The sequence below is a fragment of the Sylvia atricapilla genome, chromosome 2 (genome assembly GCF_009819655.1).
Source record: "Sylvia atricapilla isolate bSylAtr1 chromosome 2, bSylAtr1.pri, whole genome shotgun sequence".
NCBI lineage: Eukaryota > Metazoa > Chordata > Aves > Passeriformes > Sylviidae > Sylvia > Sylvia atricapilla.
The window spans coordinates 109,305,100-109,325,990 of record NC_089141.1 but is presented as its reverse complement, the minus strand read 5'-3'; the positions used below and the strand labels follow the sequence as shown (position 1 = coordinate 109,325,990).

Genomic DNA, 20,891 nt, shown 5'->3' with positions numbered 1-20,891 from the left:
AGTCACTAAAATGCTGAGTAAATTCTAAGTAAAGCTATCAGCACACATTTTTTCTTGGCCCTTCAGTCTGAGTGTTTTACTGCTGATGCTGGATAGAGAGTGAGAGAGAAGTGAACAATGACAGGACAAGAGAAATGCTGTTATTACAGCCAAGTATTTCCAAGCAGGACTGCTTTTAGATATGTCCACTCACTTTACTTTGAAAGCGTGGCTGGAAAACTTTTATATTAACCAGCTGTCCTATAATAAAACACAGCTAAACTCATTATGTTTCAACCACTAATCCACAACTATCCTTTATCCCCCCAAAAATAACATAATGTGGCAAAGGGCACGAGAACTCTGTACAGCAGAAATTCTTCAGAATTCTAGAAACACAACAGTCTCCATTACTGACAAAAGTGGTGTAGATAAGAAAAATATTTTTGTTCTCACCTGCTGGTGTTGCTGCATCAAGACAAACTGACTCTCCAGCTGTTCCAGCATAAGTTTCTGTGCTGGATTTAGATTATTTCGGTTTGCACGCAGCTGTTCCAAGTGCTAAAAAAAACCAGCAGTGTGGTTCATAATCATTAAAATTGCATGGGATTTTTAATAACTTTCTTGCATTAAATACTAAAAAGTATCCATGAAGACAAGACTTGTAAAGCTGAAAATAATCAAGATTTCTGTTGCAGACTGAAACATCTTTCCTTACACTCTCTTGCAAACAAACCTTATTGCTAGTTACTAAAACTAAAGAGACTCTGTAAATTATTTGAGTGTATAATTATTACTGCCACACTAAAATTAAGTGTGCTGGTACCATAAAAGAAAGCTGCATTCAAGTATGATTATATAGAATTCTTATCATAATTACATATATTTTAACAACTTTTTTGCATTGTATTAATTTTATTAATACTTTTCATGACAAAGTGAGTTAAACCTATAGGCACACATGAAAATGTCTCCTAAAAATGTAAAAAAACAAAACAAAAGAAAATAAAAAAAAACAAAACAAAAGAGGAAATTGTATGATTTAATTAATGAGAGCAATATGTTAAGTTACAATATTGATCTCGTTTGCAACTGATAAATTTATCAAATTCATAGTTTGGTATCTATTAACAAAAATCTGATCTCTCTACTCATTTTAAAATACTCAGCACTCCACATTATTCTACCAGTAAGTCTCCTGCTGCTAAGTGGTATGACTTAAAAAGCAGATGAACATGTTTCATGCCAAAATCCCTGGATTAACAGTACCTTCCATTCTGAATTCCCTCTGGAGGGGAATGCAATAAATAATATATATATACACCACATATATGCATGTATATTTACATGCCATATCCCTCTAGTCTCTGAGTTGCCAATTTTGAAAGGCCAACTTTGAAGATGCAATAAAGGCTTTTTTATTCACTCTCCTCTTGCATCATACATTTTTTGGCTTTCTTTTTATATGTGCTGGAACCTTGACAAGCTATTGCCAGCACATCCAGTCTACTCAAGAGAGGCCTATTGAAGTTCTGCTTAGAGGAGGACATTGGATCTGGAAAAAGGTGAGACTGAAAAGGGGAAAAAATACTAAAAATATAAAATAGGCAGAGGAAATAACAAGAATTCTTGGAGAGAGAGAGAGAGAATGACTGAGCAAGAACCAAAGGGGTGGGGAAGCAGGAGAAAGAGGAAGGGAAAATTATACAGTATAATAAAGCCAATATTGTTCAGACAGAGAAACAGCTGAAGAACTATACTGGAATTGAGAGGAACATTGCTCAGTAAATGAGAATGCTTTCTGCCTCTGCACTGTGCTCCCTTTTATTTCTCTTTGCATCTCTTTGCATGTGCAATGCATGGGTAAAATTTTCCAGCAGGGCCTGATTTCCAATATGCGGAATTCCTGCTGAAGCTCACTGCATGCCCTAATGAACTGCAGAGACAACAAAACCTCCTGACAAAAACCACCCAAAATAGGATTTCTAAACTAAAATCTAGCATTTCATATAACTGTGTTAGGTGACACAAAATAGAGAAAAGCAGCAGCAGATTTCATTGGAGTAGTCATTTTGTAGAATGTGCTTCTTTGTTTATGCAATTTGATGCAAGAAGCAACCTCAGAGAAAGGGATGATATTACCAAAATACTTCTACACCTCTTTCAATGTCCCCCACATTACAGCAAGTCACAAAACTCACTCTGCACATGAGTGTGACAACTTGTGTATCATCTAAAACAACTTAAGAAAAGAGTTACTCTATGTTCTTACTTTATAAATTATAGAGTTCCTATAATGGAAGTGTTAAGCTTCTGATAGAGATCATTTAGTTTACTACTAGAACTTATCTCATGCAGAGAGGCCACAAATATTAGAAGAACCTGCACTACATCCTGGGAATTATTTAGGAAGTATGTGACACTGAATTTCAGGAATGTGAAACTGGAACAATTCCCAGGTTTATTTTCTTAAAAGGAAGAAGAAAAGAAACAAAATATTTAACAGAGCTTCTGAAGATCTCCCATACATACCTGTAATTTCTGTGGTGTCAAGCACCAAGAATGAATTTGTTGCTGTACAGGAGGATGTGACACTGTATGGCCACTGCTCCAAACATCTGAAGTATTCTGAGAGAAAATGTTACATTAAAATGTGTGACTATCAAAGGGCCAAGGTAATTTCTTTTACCATCTAGATTTTATCTTATTTATGAAAGAACTAGTAAGTGCTTCAAGAATAATAATATAAAAATATATAATAGTAAGAATGTACTAAAATAACCAAGTCTCATTCTACCATTCTCAACAGTATCAGAGTAGTCTGAGGAAAAAGTTAATTATACCTAATACCATAAGGAGAAACAAGCAAATCAAATTATGCAATTAACTTAAATATATACTACTTTTAAAACTGAATACTTTATCTACTATAACACTATTACATGATGATGAAACACTTGAGTTCTAAATATAAGCAAAGGCAATAGACAGGATGACATGATTGTCTCCCTCTCAATCATCAGACTACAACTACTTCTTCACTGACACAACTACAACTGCAGTATACTGCCACCAATGTGCACTGCCCTTAAGCACCTCCTGTCTGAGCTGTAATCTGATTTAAACACACCACTGAAAAATGGTTTTTTTTTAATTTCTAAAAACATTCCCCACCTTGATGCCAAAGGATTAAAATTTACAGCACAAATTCTGTGCATGCTGCATCATTTCAATGCATATTTCCATATAATTTTGGTAGGGGGCTCTAGTTCATTGGAATATATACCTTTGTTGGACTAGATGTTCTTTTCCTCTTGGCAGGACTGGTCAGGTCATCTACTTGGCTAGAAGGAATCATGTGTAGTGGCAAGGATTGCTGTGAAATTGGTGTTTGAGTGAGGCCTAGCACAGGTTCAGTATTTGGATGATGAGGTTTACAAGCCTAAGAATCACAGAAGGAAGACAAAAATATGGTTCTATATATTCTTAATGCTTTCCTTTCAATTTTATAATTTTAACAGCCCACATACATTAAAAGGGCCGATTCTGAAGCTGATCTCAATAACTGAAAAATCAGTTTCCATATGGTCATCAATGGAGGAATGTGTACCTTTCACGGGATTATTAAACCACTGCAGCACTTCTATTTAAGATGAAATCTTTTAAAATCATGAAAATCCACAAAGGTTCTAAATTGGTACCCCCATATTTCTCCCACATTTATAGGGAGGCTCCTTGATCTAATATCCCTCTGCAAATAAATCAAAGGCTTCTTTTAATAAAAGCCAATCCTGTGCTCAAATAAAATAAGCTTGACCACTACCGATTGTAAAGAACCCTTAAAGCTGGGCACCTGCAGAACATAACCCAACTTCTCACCTGCTGTGCTGTGTTCATGGCACCCTGCCTGGAGGTAAGCTCTGCGGGGATTGGTAGGCTCCATGCCTCCTCAATACTAGGAAGTAATTTAGTTTTATTCTGTAGACTACCTTGTGGAAGGTTACACAACTGAGCCTAGGAAAAATTATGTAAAAAGCAAATTTAACACAAGCCTACTTTAGTAAGAGCAAGTCCATGAAATCTTCCTAAATGCTGTAGCTAATTACGTCTTAAAGAGAGGATAGATTTAAAATTTTGGGGTTTAGAAAGGTGCTAGGTATAAAGAGGGTAACCAGAATATAAACCTTTGTGAGAATCAGAACAAAGATGAGCTCTGGATTCAGAGGTCTCATAATTCCTTTTTTCTGAAATTGCAAACAAGAGTGAAAGATAGTGTGTTGCGTATTCTCACTATATGTTATGAGAACTTAAAAATGTAGACAAATACAAAGAAAAAAGCAAAATGATGTAAAACAGTATGCTTTGATTAAATGTGCAAAATAGGGTTTATAAGGAATTAAGTTCCACTTAAAAATGAAGAAATAAAATATTACAGGCTATGATATGCTTACAGTACACATGAGAACAGGTTAAACACACCACAAACAACTGCCAAGTTAAACTCGTGTGTGAGTTCTCCCCTCCCCTCTGCTGTGTGCTTGTAGAGTATCTCCCCTGCTTAAAACATTAGTTTTACCTGTAAATACTTTATCCGTGCTGCAAGTGCAGAAGTATTACTACAATTTTTGCTCCTAGTTGCATTTAAGTAGCATTTAATGGCATCCTGAGGCTGGTTGCAGGACTCATAGAGTGTGCCTAGGTCCATCCAGGCTGCAGCATGGCCATGGTCCAATTGTACAGCACAGATATAGGCCTGTAAAGCATCCATAGGCTGATTTTGCTGTTGGTACAGCACACTGAATAGAAAGATTAGTGAAGTTGAGAATTAATAACAAAGTCAAGATAGAAGCAACTCAAATATATACATCCCTCCCACAACCCCTTAATAAATCTTGGCATTATATAAACCACAGTTATCAGAATATAAAACTTTAACATGCACAATTCACATACGTAACATATTCAGTATTTTAAAACATCGAGAAGGCAAATATTAACTCACTATTTAAACTTTAAATCAGACAAGTCTAACATAGATGTATAAACAAGAAAGACTTTACAGTCCCTCTGAGTTAACAAAAGAGTTAAAAAGCTGATATTCTTTATTTATATATATTAGCATGGAATTGCATCATTGTATTACCCTATTTCATTCTTACCCTATTGAACACCATGTATCTGCACTTGCTTCTGATTTATCAATAGATTGCCTATAAGATATAAAGGCATCCTGAACTTTCCCAATACTTGAATAGCACCTGGGAGAAGAAAAAAAGAACTTTGGTAGCATTTATAGAAGATAATCATTAAGCTTACAAAGACTGATCTGATAAATCATGCAAATACACACCCAATATTTGCTGTTTCTGAATGCCAGACACAAGCAGACTCAAACATCTCGTGTATTACTAATTATTTATTTAAGCACCCTAAAACTACTTAAACCCTGGATTACTACATTTGTAAGGAAAACGAGCATCTCACATTTGACAGACTTAGTATTTCTTTCACTTGTGATACCTTATCAGTCAATAAAAACAGTATTTATCTACAGATAGCATAACACTGAAACAATTAAGTTACCTATTTCATCAAACAAATGGTTATAAAACTTAATGTTCTACAAAAACAGAATTATTGAGAGATAATGATAAAACTGAGCAACTCAACCAGGGTGGTCTCTGACTACCTGGGGGGCTTTATATGTGCATTTCTTGCATCTCAATCATATTTGAGTAATAAACAAACCAGTTACTTGTACTACATATACAGAGCACCAAATTTTGTAAAAGGTTGCGTGATTCTCTATTTTTTTATGTCCAACTTTAATTCCTCGCGTACAAATTCAAAGGTATTCTGGCATTCAAGAGAACTACAATTTTACCACAGGGAATTGTATCTACAGTTCTAAAATTAAAAGCTGCAAATAAAGCCAAGATCAAATATCCATCTATACATATTTACTAGTTTAATCAACAATAACTGTGTCCTGTATTGTTTGTAACAACTTTCCCTGTTTGACAACTTTCACAACTTCCAAAACACATAAATAACAGAACATTTTTTCTAGTAAATAAAAACCAAGCAGAACAGTGCAGGCAAAGGTTTTTCAAACATGCTACATTCTTTCAAGTATTTTGGAGGTACACTAGGAAAGGAATAAAATAAAATATAGCATTACTTTGCCTAAAATCATCCATTAAGTCTGAATACAGTGTTTCAGGAGACTGTTTTAATGACAACCTAACCCAATGTCCAACAGACACGTTTCACTCTGCCTGTGTATCACACACATAAAGCCTCTCATTAGGGCAGCACTAACATCAGGCCCCCACATAAATTTGGTAGATGGAGTTTTTTCAAGTGGGAGAGAAAGGAGGTGGTGATGTATCTTGAAGCACAGCTTTAACCAACTCATTATCTGGTTAGAACAACCAGTAGAGGAAGAACAGCACAAGGGAACACGAGGAGGGAAAAGGAGTGAATGCACAACCCCATAACCCTGTTTTTCTCCTCCTGCCAGAGTATGGACTGGAGAAATGGGGCACAGAAACATTTTTGCTGTAGTCCTCCCTGTAAAGCAAAACAGATGCTCCCACTCTATCTTCCACCCCATTTCCTGAATTCTGCCCCTTGTCTACAGGGTCCTGGGCTTCACCCCGACCACCTGAGAGCAGAGCACAGCAGCTGCATGTGTGGAGGAACTCCAGCTCTGTCCTGCCTGAGAACTCGCTCAAGGTACTTGGAATGGGACTACTGAAGAAAAAAACAGAGTTTCAGCCTAGTGGAAGATAAGATGTATAAGATGATCCCTGGCTTGTCTTCCCTTTTCCCTCCACACTTGCCCTACCCCTCTGCCCACGCTCAGTGCTGGATGGAAATCTCTGTCTTACAGGAACAGCTGGAGAAATATTATTGGCATGACAAAATCAAAAATAGGTTCCAGCTGTATGTGACCAGAATCCCCAAGAATGTCAGCTGGAAGACACTGAGGTTAGGGTATTAATTTTATTTTTGCCTCGTTCTTTTTAAATGTATTCCTCAACAGAACTGATGTGCTCACATATGGACTTGAATTGCCCTCAAAGCTTTCTCCAAAACCTGAGTATTTCAATAGTTACTGCTGCCTTAAGTGAAGTACTCAATTTTTTTAAAAAAGAAGACCAGAAAAACTCATAAAATTTGTATGATTTACATCTGGGAATGTTATTTTTCAAGTAAAAAATATGGTCAAAGGCTACAAAACTAACTGAACACTTAAATAGACATTAGAATGGATCAGTATGAACTATACATTGCTGTGTATGCCCTTTAAAAATGGATGTCTGCCTAAGAAAATGTATTTCAGTGCAAAAACTGAGATTAGGAGTGAGATTCTGAGAAAATAAAGAGAGAAAGAATTATGAAAAAGGTATGATGAAAAGTAACAACATTCACAGAGCATTTACAAAAAAAGAGAAACATGTAAACCCAGGCCGGATATATTCAGATTACTGTAAATGTATAGACTGAATAATAACTACAAAAAGTAAAGCCACTCAGGTAACATACTTTATTTCAACTTCTAATCTTCATTCATCCCAAATATGTTAGCATCTTGTCTTTCCATACATTCCCCAGAAAACTTAAGGCTTCAGTAGATATATACATACTTTCCCTTCATTTTTCCTCTGACAGGATTAAGAAGAACAGTGTAAGATACTCACAATAATGAGTATCCTCAAAAAAAATCACCAATATAGTTACAGTGTCTATAAAGTCTCTTCTCACCTTCCAAGGAAATACCAGGATTGACCAGAATTTGGATCTGCTTCTAGAGATTTCTGGAGATACTGTATAGCATAGCTTTCCTTGGTTGCCTTGTCTCCAAGCTGATCCACGGTGTGATGCATCCAGCCTACAAAAACAAATCCACAAATGGGAGAAGTGAAATTCCCCAAGACCATTTAATTTTGTAGCATTGGTGTCTTTTCAAGAATATCAAGCAATAAAACCACTTATACATAGATCACAAAGTTTTAAGAACTTTTAAACTTCTATACTAAAATTACAGGACGAAAAAGACCCAAAGTTAAAATTACTCTCACGTAGTTTTAAAGCACTTTTTTGGGTTTAAATAATGTTGTAAGAGATTGAGAGCACAATTATGAACTGCTCAATCTCCTACTATAAAAAACTCTTCCCTCCTCTGAACACAGACACCTTCCCTGACACTGTGAAAAATGCCACCATTCTCCCTGTCACACAAAGCAATTATGTTTTCTATACATACATACATCTATCTATATATCTCTCTATATATATCTATACCTAACATGTGCAACATCTACATATTACACTGTTTACTCTTTTCCTTCAAAATCCTCCTATTTGTCCCATATCTACACTTGGACTAAGAATTTTTGCATCTCCACTTGAATCTTACATTGTCATTTCCTCCTCATTAATACAACGTACTTTCCATTCACCTTGACAAATGCCATCACCTCCCATCTACATAACAAATTCATCTAACCACACGTCATACTCTTTCAAATGCCTTTTCTTCTTTCATTACATTAGACAAATTATTAATTTCCACTTGAAAGGCCTCCCACAACCCATCCTCCCCAATAATATTTTACATGCTATTAAAACACATCTCTGCTTTAGCACTGATGCAAGGCTTGGTTACCACTTCAAACAAAGAACCTTCATCACCTTCTCCAGCTGCTCCTCATCTGCCTCTATGTTCAGATGGAATTCCTTCAAGCAGCTACAAAACTATCTCACTGCTGTTCACACAATGAGTACAAACAAGGAAATCTTTTGTGCCCAGCAGCTGGCTTGCTGAAATCACTGCATACCACAGTGCCCAGCAATGTCTTGATGTTTGTTCAATTGCCATGCATTTGTCTTAACAAGAAACTGCTTTTCAGAGAACATTTGTAAAATGTGAGATGTGTCAAGTCTGTCCCTGTCACACTCATGAACAGCCCCTTGTGGAACACTGACACCGATTTCATAGAATACCCAAGGTTTGTGCAAAGTTAATGGCAGAGCTGAGCACAGCCCTGCACTGCCTGTCCATTTAAAACCTCTGAGAGCTAAACTCTCAGCACGCTAAATTTGTGCTTTTTGATAAAGTCAAACTACACCAACAACCAAGACTGAGGACTGAACTGACAAGTATTTGCAGGCTCACCTCGTTCTCTGTAAATACACTTTCCTTTATGATTTTTATTCTATCTGTTCTATATAGCTCATTTTTTTTATTCCATGGGCTCACTCTCATTAACAGACACTTCTGTAAATGAAATGCAAACTTCCAAACTCTAACAGAGGCAATCGAAAACAGAATCACAGCTACTGAATAACATTTGCCTGAGGTGGTCTAAGAAACATCACTTGAAAATTGTGGTCACAAGTGGAAGTTCGAATATTTCATGGACTGTGAGAAATGTCAGGTAAGGAGTCAAGTGATTACAGTGCTGAAAAAAGCACTTAATCTTGACTGGAAATTGATCAAATAAAAAATCTACCGATCAGGGAAAGAAAAAAAGATAAAAAAACCCAGTGCTTCTTGCAGTCACATAACACAACTTTGTCTCATCAAATTAATAAATAAGCTACAATTTTGATTCAAATCTCAAGCCTCTGAAGTTCTTCAGCAGACAGAAAATACTCATGCTTTAAGGAAAAAAGGCTTCTCTGAGGTTGGCATTCACCTGAGAAACTGTACATTAAGGATATATGTACCAGATGCTGTTGCAGACAAAGCCTGAGATAAAGATAATAGTTCAGGGATTATGAACAAGGGTAAAAAAAAAAGACATTAAACAATTTCCTCTATCTTTAGAAATGTTGTGTGCCTATTTTCTGTTTCATCAGAACCTCGCTGGATTGAAAGATAACATGTTGTATCTTTGTGAGATCTTTACTGAGGTGCGGTGATAAAAAAGAACAAGTCTATTTCTAGAAGACAGAAATGAGAACCAGCAATCCCTATCTGGTTTCTCTGCTGAAACAAGGGTTGCTTCCCAATTTTATCTTCCTGCACAGGGAGTTGAAAAAGGCAGAAAGCAAGAAAGGGAGAGCAAACAAACTTTTTCCATGGGAATAGCACAGGCAGAGGAAACTGGATCTTTTCTTGAGCATAAAATGAAGTACATGAAGAAGGTGATGGAAAACCCCTAAGCTGTGCAGTTCCCCATTTGCAAGACCTGCCTCTATCTCAAGTTCTCAACCAGCATAACTGACTACTCTTCCACTGCTGGGACACCTTTAATATGATAAACCAAACCACAGACCTTGTGCATACTTCACTAATGTTCCATGGTCTTTTGCAGATCTTTGCAATCTCATTTGGAACAGATTTGGAACAAATCCCTCTGATGTACTAGCCCAGGTCATGAGTCTTTTTTTTTTCCTGCTTGTCAATCAATCTCACACTTTTTCTTTAGTAGATGTGTATGTGTCTGCAGGCATGAACTCATTCCCATTTCAGCACCTCACATGCCTCATCCAATTACACAGACACCATCTAAGAATGGCCCTAGCCGAAAATCATTGGGAGAGCACTTTGGGAACTCCAAGCAGATGTTTATGTTGTTCTTATACTCTTCCTTTCGTAACAGCTGAGTACAACTGGAGAAAGAATACTGGGACAGACTTGATGTTCAGTCTCATTAATTTAATGTCATTTTGGCCAAAGTGGTGATAAGAATTGTTGTCTGGAAAGCAAATTGAACAGCAAAGAGCAGGAAGGAACAGACTGCTTTTATTCACCTATAGAGATCTTACTGTGATGTCTACCTGAACTAGCCAGCATTCATCAGCTCAACTGGGTATGTGTTTATCTGGGAATCACAGGGTTCTCCTCCACAGTCACAGCTTTGGAAACCAGCAACAGGAGCAAAGATTTTAGTAATTCTCTCACAAGATATCTGAACTTGCCTAAATTCCAATCTGGCTCAATAAACATTAACTAGTGAAGGAAAATAAACAAAAGCTATTTTCAAACTGATTTTTTTTCTGTCAAAGTGAAAAAAAAGTAGTTCAATATACAAATACAAATATGTTTTGACTGGGTTTTGCAAGTAGCATTCTGGCAGATGGCAGGTATTTTCTATTATTTTTTCTAAGCAGCAGTGCACCACCCGGAATGTGCTTCCTGAGGAGGTGTTTTTATTACCAGCTGCTAAAGACTAAATCTGTGATAAACACCAGACTGAAAAATATCACTGTTAACAGAGAAAAGCAAAGGAAAAGGCATTATTCCTTCAATGTTCCAGTTAAGACCACTCTATCCCTTTCTCCACAGAGAAGCTACCCACACAACAAAACTGGGTGACCTATGCTGATTGAATAAAGAGAGTTAATCCAGTTTTCAGACAGCAGATAATTCTCAAAGTCACTACTCTTGCTGCTAGGACAGAGACCTGTGGCAGGATTTTATTAGTACAACCATGTGCCTTTGCTTCTATTGTGGCAACATACATCATACAGATGAAAAAGGGCTGGTCAGCTCTTTTGAGAAGCTTTTCTTCCACTGATGCACAGCCTTTCTAGATGAAAGTGCTGACAATTTAGACTAGGTGACATAATACCAAGCTAAAAAATAAAAATTCAAAGGGCTTACTGAGATGCAAGCAACAGTGTCCTATAACAGCAAAAAAGAGCAACACCCAGAGTTCTGCAGCAAACTCCTCCAGCAGTTTCACTTGTGATTTCACACAGATGACTCAAAATTAGCCCACTGATTTTGACATTTTTGTCACAGAGCACAAATAATCCCACTCAAAATCCATATACAATCCATACATCACAGAAAAAGAATGCACTGTGGCCATAACTTAATGTCAGTTACAAAAATGACCACTATGTAAAGAAAGAAAAAAATAAAAATGGGCATAAGCAGGCTAAATTAATATTTAGAATAATAAATTAGATGAAGAACATGGAGGTGAATGAAGAAGTTCTGTACTGGATTGAACAATTTAAACAAAATATTCTGGCAATACTTTTATACTTTTAGATGGTAGAGAAGACAAAAGCATTTTATTCTACCCACTTTTTAGAAATTCTTGTCTAAAAATTATTTATCAGCTTTCTAGAAACAAGGAAAACGACAATTTAAAAAAAAATAACTCCTTTTCACTTTTTATGTAGGGTTTTTTTATGGAACCTGATAATAAACCTTTTAGTTACAGAAGCTGGTTTTCATTACCTAGTATAATTACAGAGAAAGAAAAGGTAAATTTTTCAGTTGCCATGTTCTTCTAGTCTGACACAGAGTATTTAGGTTTACTGCATTTCACCTGGCCATGTTCAAGGGATGTTAAAAGAGGCAGAACAGAGAACACAGAATTCCAACTGCTGCCCTTTCTCTGGAAGACCACCTTCTCATTGCCCAAAATCTAACACAAAAGAGCTTTTTAATTTTGTAAGTTTCATAAAAATATTTCCCTCCTCTCTTATTTACTTGATTATCTACTGCTACATGTTCTATCCGGGTGAAATTCTCACGTACCATGTGCAGTGTGTCTGAGACTCCCTTTGGAAAAGAAGCCTTAAAAAACACTGCTGAAGGCAAAGATGGCAAAAACGAAACACAGAGGAAAATAAAAGTTAATTTTACATACCTAACTGCTGTAAGACAGTTGCTTTTACTTGTGCAGGAAGGTTTTCGATCTGCAAAAGCTGTTCATAAGCTTCCTTTGCAGAGTGATACTTTCTCTGCAAAAGGAAAAAAGTAAATGGATTAATCATAGAGCTTACAACAGATCACCAATAGCAACGATTTCACAGCACTGACAGCACACAAACACATTGACAAAAAAATTCTAGATTTTTTTTTCTTGCATACAGTGCATATGAAAGCTTTAATGACTGACATATATATATGGTAAGAGAATAACTTCCATAAATATAGTATTTCATAGAAACTGGCTACTTAAAATAATTGAGGGAAATTTGCAAATTATTAGATTTTGTTCACTCTTCATACATGCACTATGCTTCTTACACTACAATGAATATTCTGCTTTTAAGGGGAATACTTGAATGTGAATTTATATCTGAGAAAACCCCACAGAAATTCCTCCCAGGAAATTTGTAACAAAAACAAAGATCATCAGTAATTGGTGGCTGGTATAATTTTGCCTCTTTCCTTCCTTTGGTATATTTGAACTGCCTGTTTCAAGATATTTGTTGTCCTGGTAAGAGTCCCACCACACGCGAATTAAAAGGTTTATGCCTAGATAATAAAGGTACAATATCTTATTATCTGCTGTATAGTTTAGGTGTCTGGAAACAGTCTGGAAACATTCAATTTTCAATTCCCTATACAAACAGGTCTTGCTACAGAATACACATTTCCAGGTTAGGACTGGGGTCTTTATTGACTTCTGTGAACTGTATGAGCTGTTTCGTGTATATTAAAGGTCAAGACTTCTCAAGAATTATTTGATGAATTATTTGGTAATAACATCAGCATTTATCTTTGCATTCCCTAACAACAGTTGCTTAAAAGTGAATGTAGTTTCAATGTTCAACTGTTCTGTGCCTCCTCTTCCACAAATTTGCTTTTAGATAATTCAACATTAGGCTTCATTCTGGCAAACAGATGAAGAATGCATTAAAATAAATGGGGCCACCTAAATGCAAATTACTGTGGCTTAATTAAATTTTTAAGCAAGGAGTACACAGTAATCAGTATTGGAGTTTTGAAGGGACAACTAGGAAGAAACTCTAAACGATTCAATACCTACTAGAATTTAAAAATGTTATCAAGTTCTTGAAATCTCAAAATCACAAAAGAAAACTCTGGTGATTTAAAATCCTTATTCTAGTCAGGAAGAAAAATTAAAGCAGCAATTACATACTTTCAAATGGAACAAGGGGAAGTTGGTAGAAAAGATTTTTAATTGGTGTTCATGAAATGCAGACAACTGGTAAGAAAACAAATAATATAAATAAATAAAATATCCATGTCCAGCAAAAGAAAAACAATCAGGAAAATATTCTGAATTTAGCATTGGGAACAAAATTTGTAGTTTATGATTATGAATGTTAAGCAAATGAACAGAATTTTCACTGTAGAGCATGACAGCAGAGGCAGCAATCCAGATACCAAATCAGGTAAATATTAGTGCCTAATACTCACACTTTGAAAAATATGTTTACAGGTTCAGGAGGTTTCAGAAAGGCCTTTTTAAAATAGAACATGTTATCTGGACCTAAAGTATTTTTTATTTTTGTTATTTGTTGTAACATTTACCCTTTAAAAATCTAATTACCTACATGCCTTAAAATACTAACAAAACCTGTCACAATGTTTACATTTGGTTTTATTTCATGGAATCAGAATGGTTTGGGTTCAACAGAACCTAAAATATCATCTAATTCCAGCCCCTTGCCATGGGCAGGGACACCTTTCACTAGATGAGAGCTCAGAGCTCTGTCTGACCTGGCCATGGACACTTCAGGGATGGGGCAGCCACAACTTCTGTGACAAACCTGTCCAGGGCCTCACCTCCCTCACTGGGAAGAACTTTATATCTCTCTGCTAATTCCAAAGTCCTTGATGTTTGCCTGCATCATGAATGGTCTTAGAAATGGAAAAGGGGAGGAGAACCCAATGCAGCATCTTTCTTTAGACACCGTACAAGCCATCTCACTTCCAGAGGTGAATTATTAGAAACCAGCATTAAAGAGCATAAAAAACACTGCTAATTCCTGTCAGCACCAGGCTTGTCTCTTGTCCAGAGCCTGGAAATCCACCATTTAAAGTGCAGTACTGTGGTACTTAATTAAGGAATGAGTTAACTTTTTCATTAATATTAAGAGAGTAGGTAATTTTCAAGTATACGGAGGGGTTCAAAAACTGCTTCACTGTGTCCTGTAAAAGAAACTGAGCAACCAGCCTGTCTCCAAAATCTCACTGACTGTGTCAGAGGTAATAACCAGGATGAAGCCAGGACTCTTTTGGTTGTCAGCCTGCCAAATTCCAGAAAATAAGATACACTTCCTAACCAGAACTGTCAGACAAACCAAACCTAAGAGCCGAATGCACCAAAACGTTTTTGCTCTGACTTGCATTAAAACAAAGTTCCTGCTGCCTGTAATTGTCAGCCAGAAAGCACAGCTAACAGTGGTCACACACTTACACAGGACACCTGGCACAGTGACCTGGGGTGTTTAACTTCCTTCTGATGTGCTGCAGTAAAACAGAACTGATGTGCTGAATGGAATCTGGATGGTAGCCAAGTAAGAACCACAACAATCGATGAAGTTCCCTAATGGTGCGTTGGGATGGGAGATTTCTGTCCTGTCACACAACTTTGCACCAAAAGCATTCAAAGGAAAAACATGCTGTTCATCAGATTTGTATCTTTTATTTATCTAAAAATATTTAAGGCCGTTTTTCACTGTGCCATCAAAAGACAGCAATTACTTTCTAAGTGACTGAAAATATAATTTATGTCTGTCATCCATTTCATTTACAACAGGTTTTGTTTTCATGTTACATCCCTTCCTCAGTCATATGATACCTATAAATGTGGTAAAAGGGCACAGCAATCTACATTATGTAACCAGTCAGTCAAATCTCAAATACACCACAGCTATCTCAATAGCCACTTGGTTTCAACTGACTTATATTCTGGAAGCTCATTAAGTGTTCTGTAATTTCCCAAAAGATTCACCTGAAAAGCTCTGTGGCAGGATTTGACACAGAATTAGTAACACAGCTTTATTTGCTGTTGACTGCAGATCCCTAATGCCACACACATCAGTTTAATTTGAAAATTTAAAAACTTTTAAAATTACACATAAATTTGAAAATTTCATGTCAAATATATCACATATACTTAAAAGGCACATGGGCAATTGGTTGGAATTGATTCCGTGCGTGTATATGAGAAACAATACGAATATATGTGTGTCTGTGTATATATACTGAGAAACTTCTGATCTTTAAATCTACATATAACCTTTAAAATATAAATAGAATCTCACTAAAGAATTTTCCTGAAAGTTGTACTGTGGATTTTTTTTTTTTGCACTCAAATTGGGAGATTAGTAAATATATGTTTATTAAGATAGCTATTTCACATTATACCATGACACTCCACACACAGAATATTTTTAATATAGCCAAAGCAAATCAAGTTTCTTGAGTGATTCAAGACTTCAGTCTAACTTTACTAAAGGCATCTATAATCTGAATTCTACAGACTGATTACATCACATAGTTCAAAACTCAATCACATTTTATGAAAATAAGCTTAAAGCTTACCTGGATTTCATATAAGTGGGCAATGTGAAACTGAACTGTAAGAGTGGGAAAATCAAAATTATTAGTTTTAATGAACAACAGCAATTAGAACGTTTTGAAATGAGAGATAAACAATGTTTCAAATTTATCAAAGCAAACTCAAGACTAATTACACTTTGAAGATACCAAAAGAGTATTTTTTTAAATTGATATTTTACACTTAATATACCAGACCTCACAGAAAATGAATATCCTAACAAAGCACAAAATCAGCGAACAGATATTGAGAAAACCAGTCTATGGATTTTATTTGTATTCTGAAACAGAGAGTCCATTAACCTTTCAGTAAACTTAGTAATAAAATATCTTGCAGATGAGGTGAGAGAACACAGGTAGCATTCTCTGTACATAACCAAGCTAGAAATAAACATTTTCATTCAGCTGCCAAGAAACAGACTAGCTGGGTTACAGAACATTATGTTACACACTGACAGTTTTACATGGGCTCTTAAATTCAGGTGTTTTTTTTCTTCCTTTTTAGGAATTGTCTTTTCCTTGTTAAACTGAACCTGAAGTGCTAATTACAAGTGATACTTTGATGGTTACTGTTAAGCATTTCCAATTCCTCATACAAATTGTCCAGAATGCCATAATGCAGCCTGTGCAGGCAAGAAGATTGTTGGCTGGAGAAAGAAAAATGGAAGTTGTTTAGGAGTAAAAGCAGAGGGAAAATTACCCTCATGCTGCTCAAATCATCACAGAAAAGACTTGAGAACTGCTAACCTGGACTATCCACGGACTGGTAGATAGCTAAAGCTAATTGAGATGAATATAATCCTCATTCTGCTTTGATGAGGAAAAGTTCCTTCGAGACAGACTTTTGCTCCATGTTCGTGAGCATTACAAGGAAGAAAATACCTGTGTTTGAGTCAAGCTCAATTTATTTCAATTACACAGATTCCTCTCCCTTGAAGCTACAGAATAGTGTGACACCAAATTACCATACATATAGGTAATAGGGAGTTCAGGGTTTCACTCTGGATCATAAGGGAGGGAAAAAAATCTCCCTTTGTGCACTGCTTTGTCCTCCACTATAAAGAGAGAAGCCAAGTGCACTTTGGAAACCAGGTCAGAATGAAATGCATCACCTAAAATTTTAATAAACTTTTTGTGTTCCTTGCTAAAGAGCACATAACACACCCATTATGTTCACTGCATCATCAAACTTCACTCTGTACTGATGAAAGCAAAGCCCTGCTTATGTTTCAGGAGTCCATTATCTAAAAAAAAAATCCCTCTCTTAGTTTCTCTCTTCCTAATGAAACCCTTTCAGTGTGAAGCTCCAAAATAAAGCGATGCCTTGGAAGGGAAAGGAAAATTAAAAATGTCAGATTAGAGACTGCCTAAACAGGAAGATGATATGCTTATTACTCGACCATTTCTGCTGGGAACACACCCCTAGCCCTGAGAAATGCAAGGGGGAGGATAAAATGGAGCATTTAGTGAGGGTACCCAACACCCTGGAGCAGGGGGTTCAGTGGGACCTGCCCAAGCACCTCTCAGTCCTCTGCACTCTCACCTTGGGGTTTGTCAGGCAGTGAAGCCTTCACATGGAGCCACCCCTCTACCCAAATCTGGGGGCAGAGGGGACAGCAGGGGAAGGGTTAGGAAACCCTTATAGAAATTCAGAGATTTAGTGAAAAGCGATAAAGTTAGTGAGCAAGAATACGAACAAACACGAAATGCAATAAAGAATCACATGTCTGGTGGAAAAGCAATAAAAGCCTATTGACTGAGGGAGAATTCTGCAAATTTTTACAAAATTATCTGTGTCTGTTCCTGATAAGTGACAAAGCTTTGAAGACAGCCTTGAAGCACAGCTGGCTCCTTGATACGGCCACTGGTTTTAGCCATGTGAACAAACTCCCTTTTCACTACCTTGCTGATACAATATTCACAAGTCCATCCAGTTTTTAGAGAAATGTTTTTAAGTATTTTATCCAATGCCTCTGAAGCAAGACTTGGGTGGTAACTTAAATTCAACATGAACAACAACTTAAGCTCAAGCATGAAGGCATCTGAAAAATCGAAGGAATAATTTCCATCACAACTCTCTGCCTTTCAATTCTTACAGACTCCAAAACACGGAGAAAACCACATTTTTTCTTGCATTTAATTCCACTAACTATGGATAAATACCTGCAGGACACTGTGTTACAGGCTACAGTACATTGTGCCTATGACAGATCACACTGCACCAAAGAGTAACATGTTCAAATACAGACTAATATAGAGTTGACATTAAAAACCCCAAAAAATCAAATACAGTTGTTTTTTTTTTTCTTATTTCTACAGTAAGACTGATGCTGAATTTTGGATCTATAAATTTAAATGGCATGAAAATAATCACTGAAAATTTACAGATTATCAAGATGATGAAATTTTTAAATAACTGCTGTTAAATGTGTGCCATGGTACAAGCACCAGGTTTATAAATAAAAAGCAGTCAAATAGTAAATTTCCTCCAGAATTCAGGCCTTCAGAGTAATGAATAAGCTAAGTCTCAATTTTTACTTATTCCATTTACTGAAACAATCTACAATTCCACTGGAACATCTGTCTCCACTGAGAAAAGGAGACAAGTTTTGCAGTCTCCCTCTCTCAGTACCAATTCTTTTGATTTTGAAAGATTTCTGGTTCATTAAAAATTCATACAGTTGCTAGCATAAGACTTCAAAAAAATCCACCACAAAATAAATACTTCTTGGTTACTTACTTTCAGCGTTAGACAAAGTGCAGGGATTGCAGTCAATCAAAGCTAACTGAAAATGCTGGAAAGAAAAAAAAGAATTATTTGCTTTTCAAACAAAGTAATACTAGCACTTCGGCAAACTACTAAGAGTAAATCAATTTTGTACTTGAAAATCAATACTGCATTTCACCACTTGTCTTAAAAAAAACCATTTTCAATTTCTGTTCAACTGCTTACTAGAGGAAAGTAAATTTTTTTTTATTGTAAACAGTGCAATGCTTCTAGTAATGTAAGATGGCAACAGATCTTCACAAAACAACTGGGCTGCATCTGGAAGGATGAAGGCATCAAATGAATGGTCAGAATTGGAAGATCAAGTTTTTATACACACAACTGAGACTTGCAGACACACCAACTCTTAGCCTCATGGAGATAAATACTGAAGCACTCAATCTATCTAGAAAAACAGAGCATTCTTTCTAAAAACTGAGCGATTTTTCAGTTTTTAGAAAACTGAACTCTTGTCGAAAAGCATTTAATATGAATACCTCTACATTAAAACATGAGTTCATAGATTCTCACATCCTCTCCTCCAGATGTTGAGAAAACTTCAGTTAAACATTAAAGCTTGTGTAATTTTAATCACTTTTCTTTAAGGAATACAAAAAATACCTTTTGAAACATTCTAGGTTCTGAGGTTTTTCGCTCATCTATAAAGAGGGTCAAAAAAGCAGAGCAATGAAGTCTGTCTGCAAGTGTCATGTTAATTCACTGATCACTATTAAGTGTATAAAAATAAATGGAACAGGCACAGAAACTCCAGTGCAAGAACTTCTCCATCAACTTTTGAGAAAATTCCCAATACAGTGTGAAATTTTGATTCTATTAGTTCAACAGAAAATAAGGCCTATGAATACAGGAGTCTAAGAGTTACCCTATGAAATACTACTGGTAATAAATACAGTTATTTACAAAATACACAGTCAGGTGATTTCTAATACACAAAACATGACTGATGCTTCAGTATATTTAATTTTCTTATCACAAGAATTATAATTTAGATCAAACTATTCAGAATGCCAAACTAGGTGGCACTGGGAGCCTACGGCTGTAACTAGGAAGAAAAAAAGTCTGGATCAATGCATATGAGCAACACATTTCCAGTATTGTTGTACTCAGAGCTACCAGATGCTATTTAACTTTCCTCATGGTCATAGTAACTCCTTGAGTACAGCATGTCTACACAAAACATATCTTTAAGATCTGTAAGATTTTATCAGACCATCCCATTTCCAAAACACCCTAATTTTAATAGGGACAAAAAATTCGAAAATTAATGTATTATCCATAACAAGACATAAGAAGAATGCTGACACTTCCATAAGCTCTGACATACACTGATGCAGCTTCCTCCTCACTCACTTCATCAACATCATTTGTAACATATACCAGCATTTAAAAAATGAACCAAACTCAAGGTGAATAACAACACAAATTCATGATTTATAATGAGCATTTTAATAATATCCCCCCAGAAGAGAACACAAAAACCAATGGATTCACACTGTAAAATAACTTAATCCTAGCGCAAGCATTAAATAATAGCTGACAAATATTAATTATTAGCTTATTTCTCTACTGTGTTCCTTTCTCTACTGCTCAGCAGGCAGACAACTTACAGTCTCCCCTCACTTACATTGCAATGCAGGTTGAGTGCCTCAGAGACATCCTTTAGTCTGTTACCATAGTGATTCTACTAAGCAGATAACTTTAAAAAAAAGCAACCATCTAAATAAAAATAAAATGCTCTATCTTAAATTGCATTTTGCCTGCCAAAAAAAAAAAAAAAAAAAAGTGGCTCTGGCCTGTTCAACTGAGTGTTACCCATCTAAAAGGCACAAA

At 36.1% G+C, this 20,891-nt stretch overlaps 1 protein-coding gene across 19 annotated transcripts in view; it reads right to left on the bottom strand.

Annotated features, from left to right (window-relative positions):
- Nucleotides 1–20,891, bottom strand: part of KDM6A (lysine demethylase 6A) — a 152,854-nt gene that overhangs the window by 40,127 nt on the left and 91,836 nt on the right. For 5 of the 19 annotated variants that reach the window (XR_010743020.1, XR_010743019.1, XM_066314074.1 and 2 more), the window contains exons 7-17: nucleotides 19,014–19,068; nucleotides 16,259–16,293; nucleotides 13,845–13,910; nucleotides 12,603–12,696; nucleotides 7,750–7,876; nucleotides 5,139–5,237; nucleotides 4,556–4,775; nucleotides 3,859–3,993; nucleotides 3,266–3,421; nucleotides 2,512–2,607; nucleotides 436–540 (exon numbers count right to left, since the gene is read on the bottom strand). Coding sequence is in view for 17 of the 19 variants with exons in the window: in XM_066314074.1 (XP_066170171.1) it covers nucleotides 436–540; nucleotides 2,512–2,607; nucleotides 3,266–3,421; nucleotides 3,859–3,993; nucleotides 4,556–4,775; nucleotides 5,139–5,237; nucleotides 7,750–7,876; nucleotides 12,603–12,696; nucleotides 13,845–13,910; nucleotides 16,259–16,293; nucleotides 19,014–19,068 (1,188 nt within the window). In the remaining 2 variants the exon portion in view is untranslated. The remainder of the gene's footprint in view (nucleotides 1–435; nucleotides 541–2,511; nucleotides 2,608–3,265; nucleotides 3,422–3,858; nucleotides 3,994–4,555; nucleotides 4,776–5,138; nucleotides 5,238–7,749; nucleotides 7,877–12,602; nucleotides 12,697–13,844; nucleotides 13,911–16,258; nucleotides 16,294–19,013; nucleotides 19,069–20,891) is intronic. The other 14 variants (XM_066314076.1, XM_066314077.1, XM_066314087.1 and 11 more) reach the window with 9 other exon arrangements.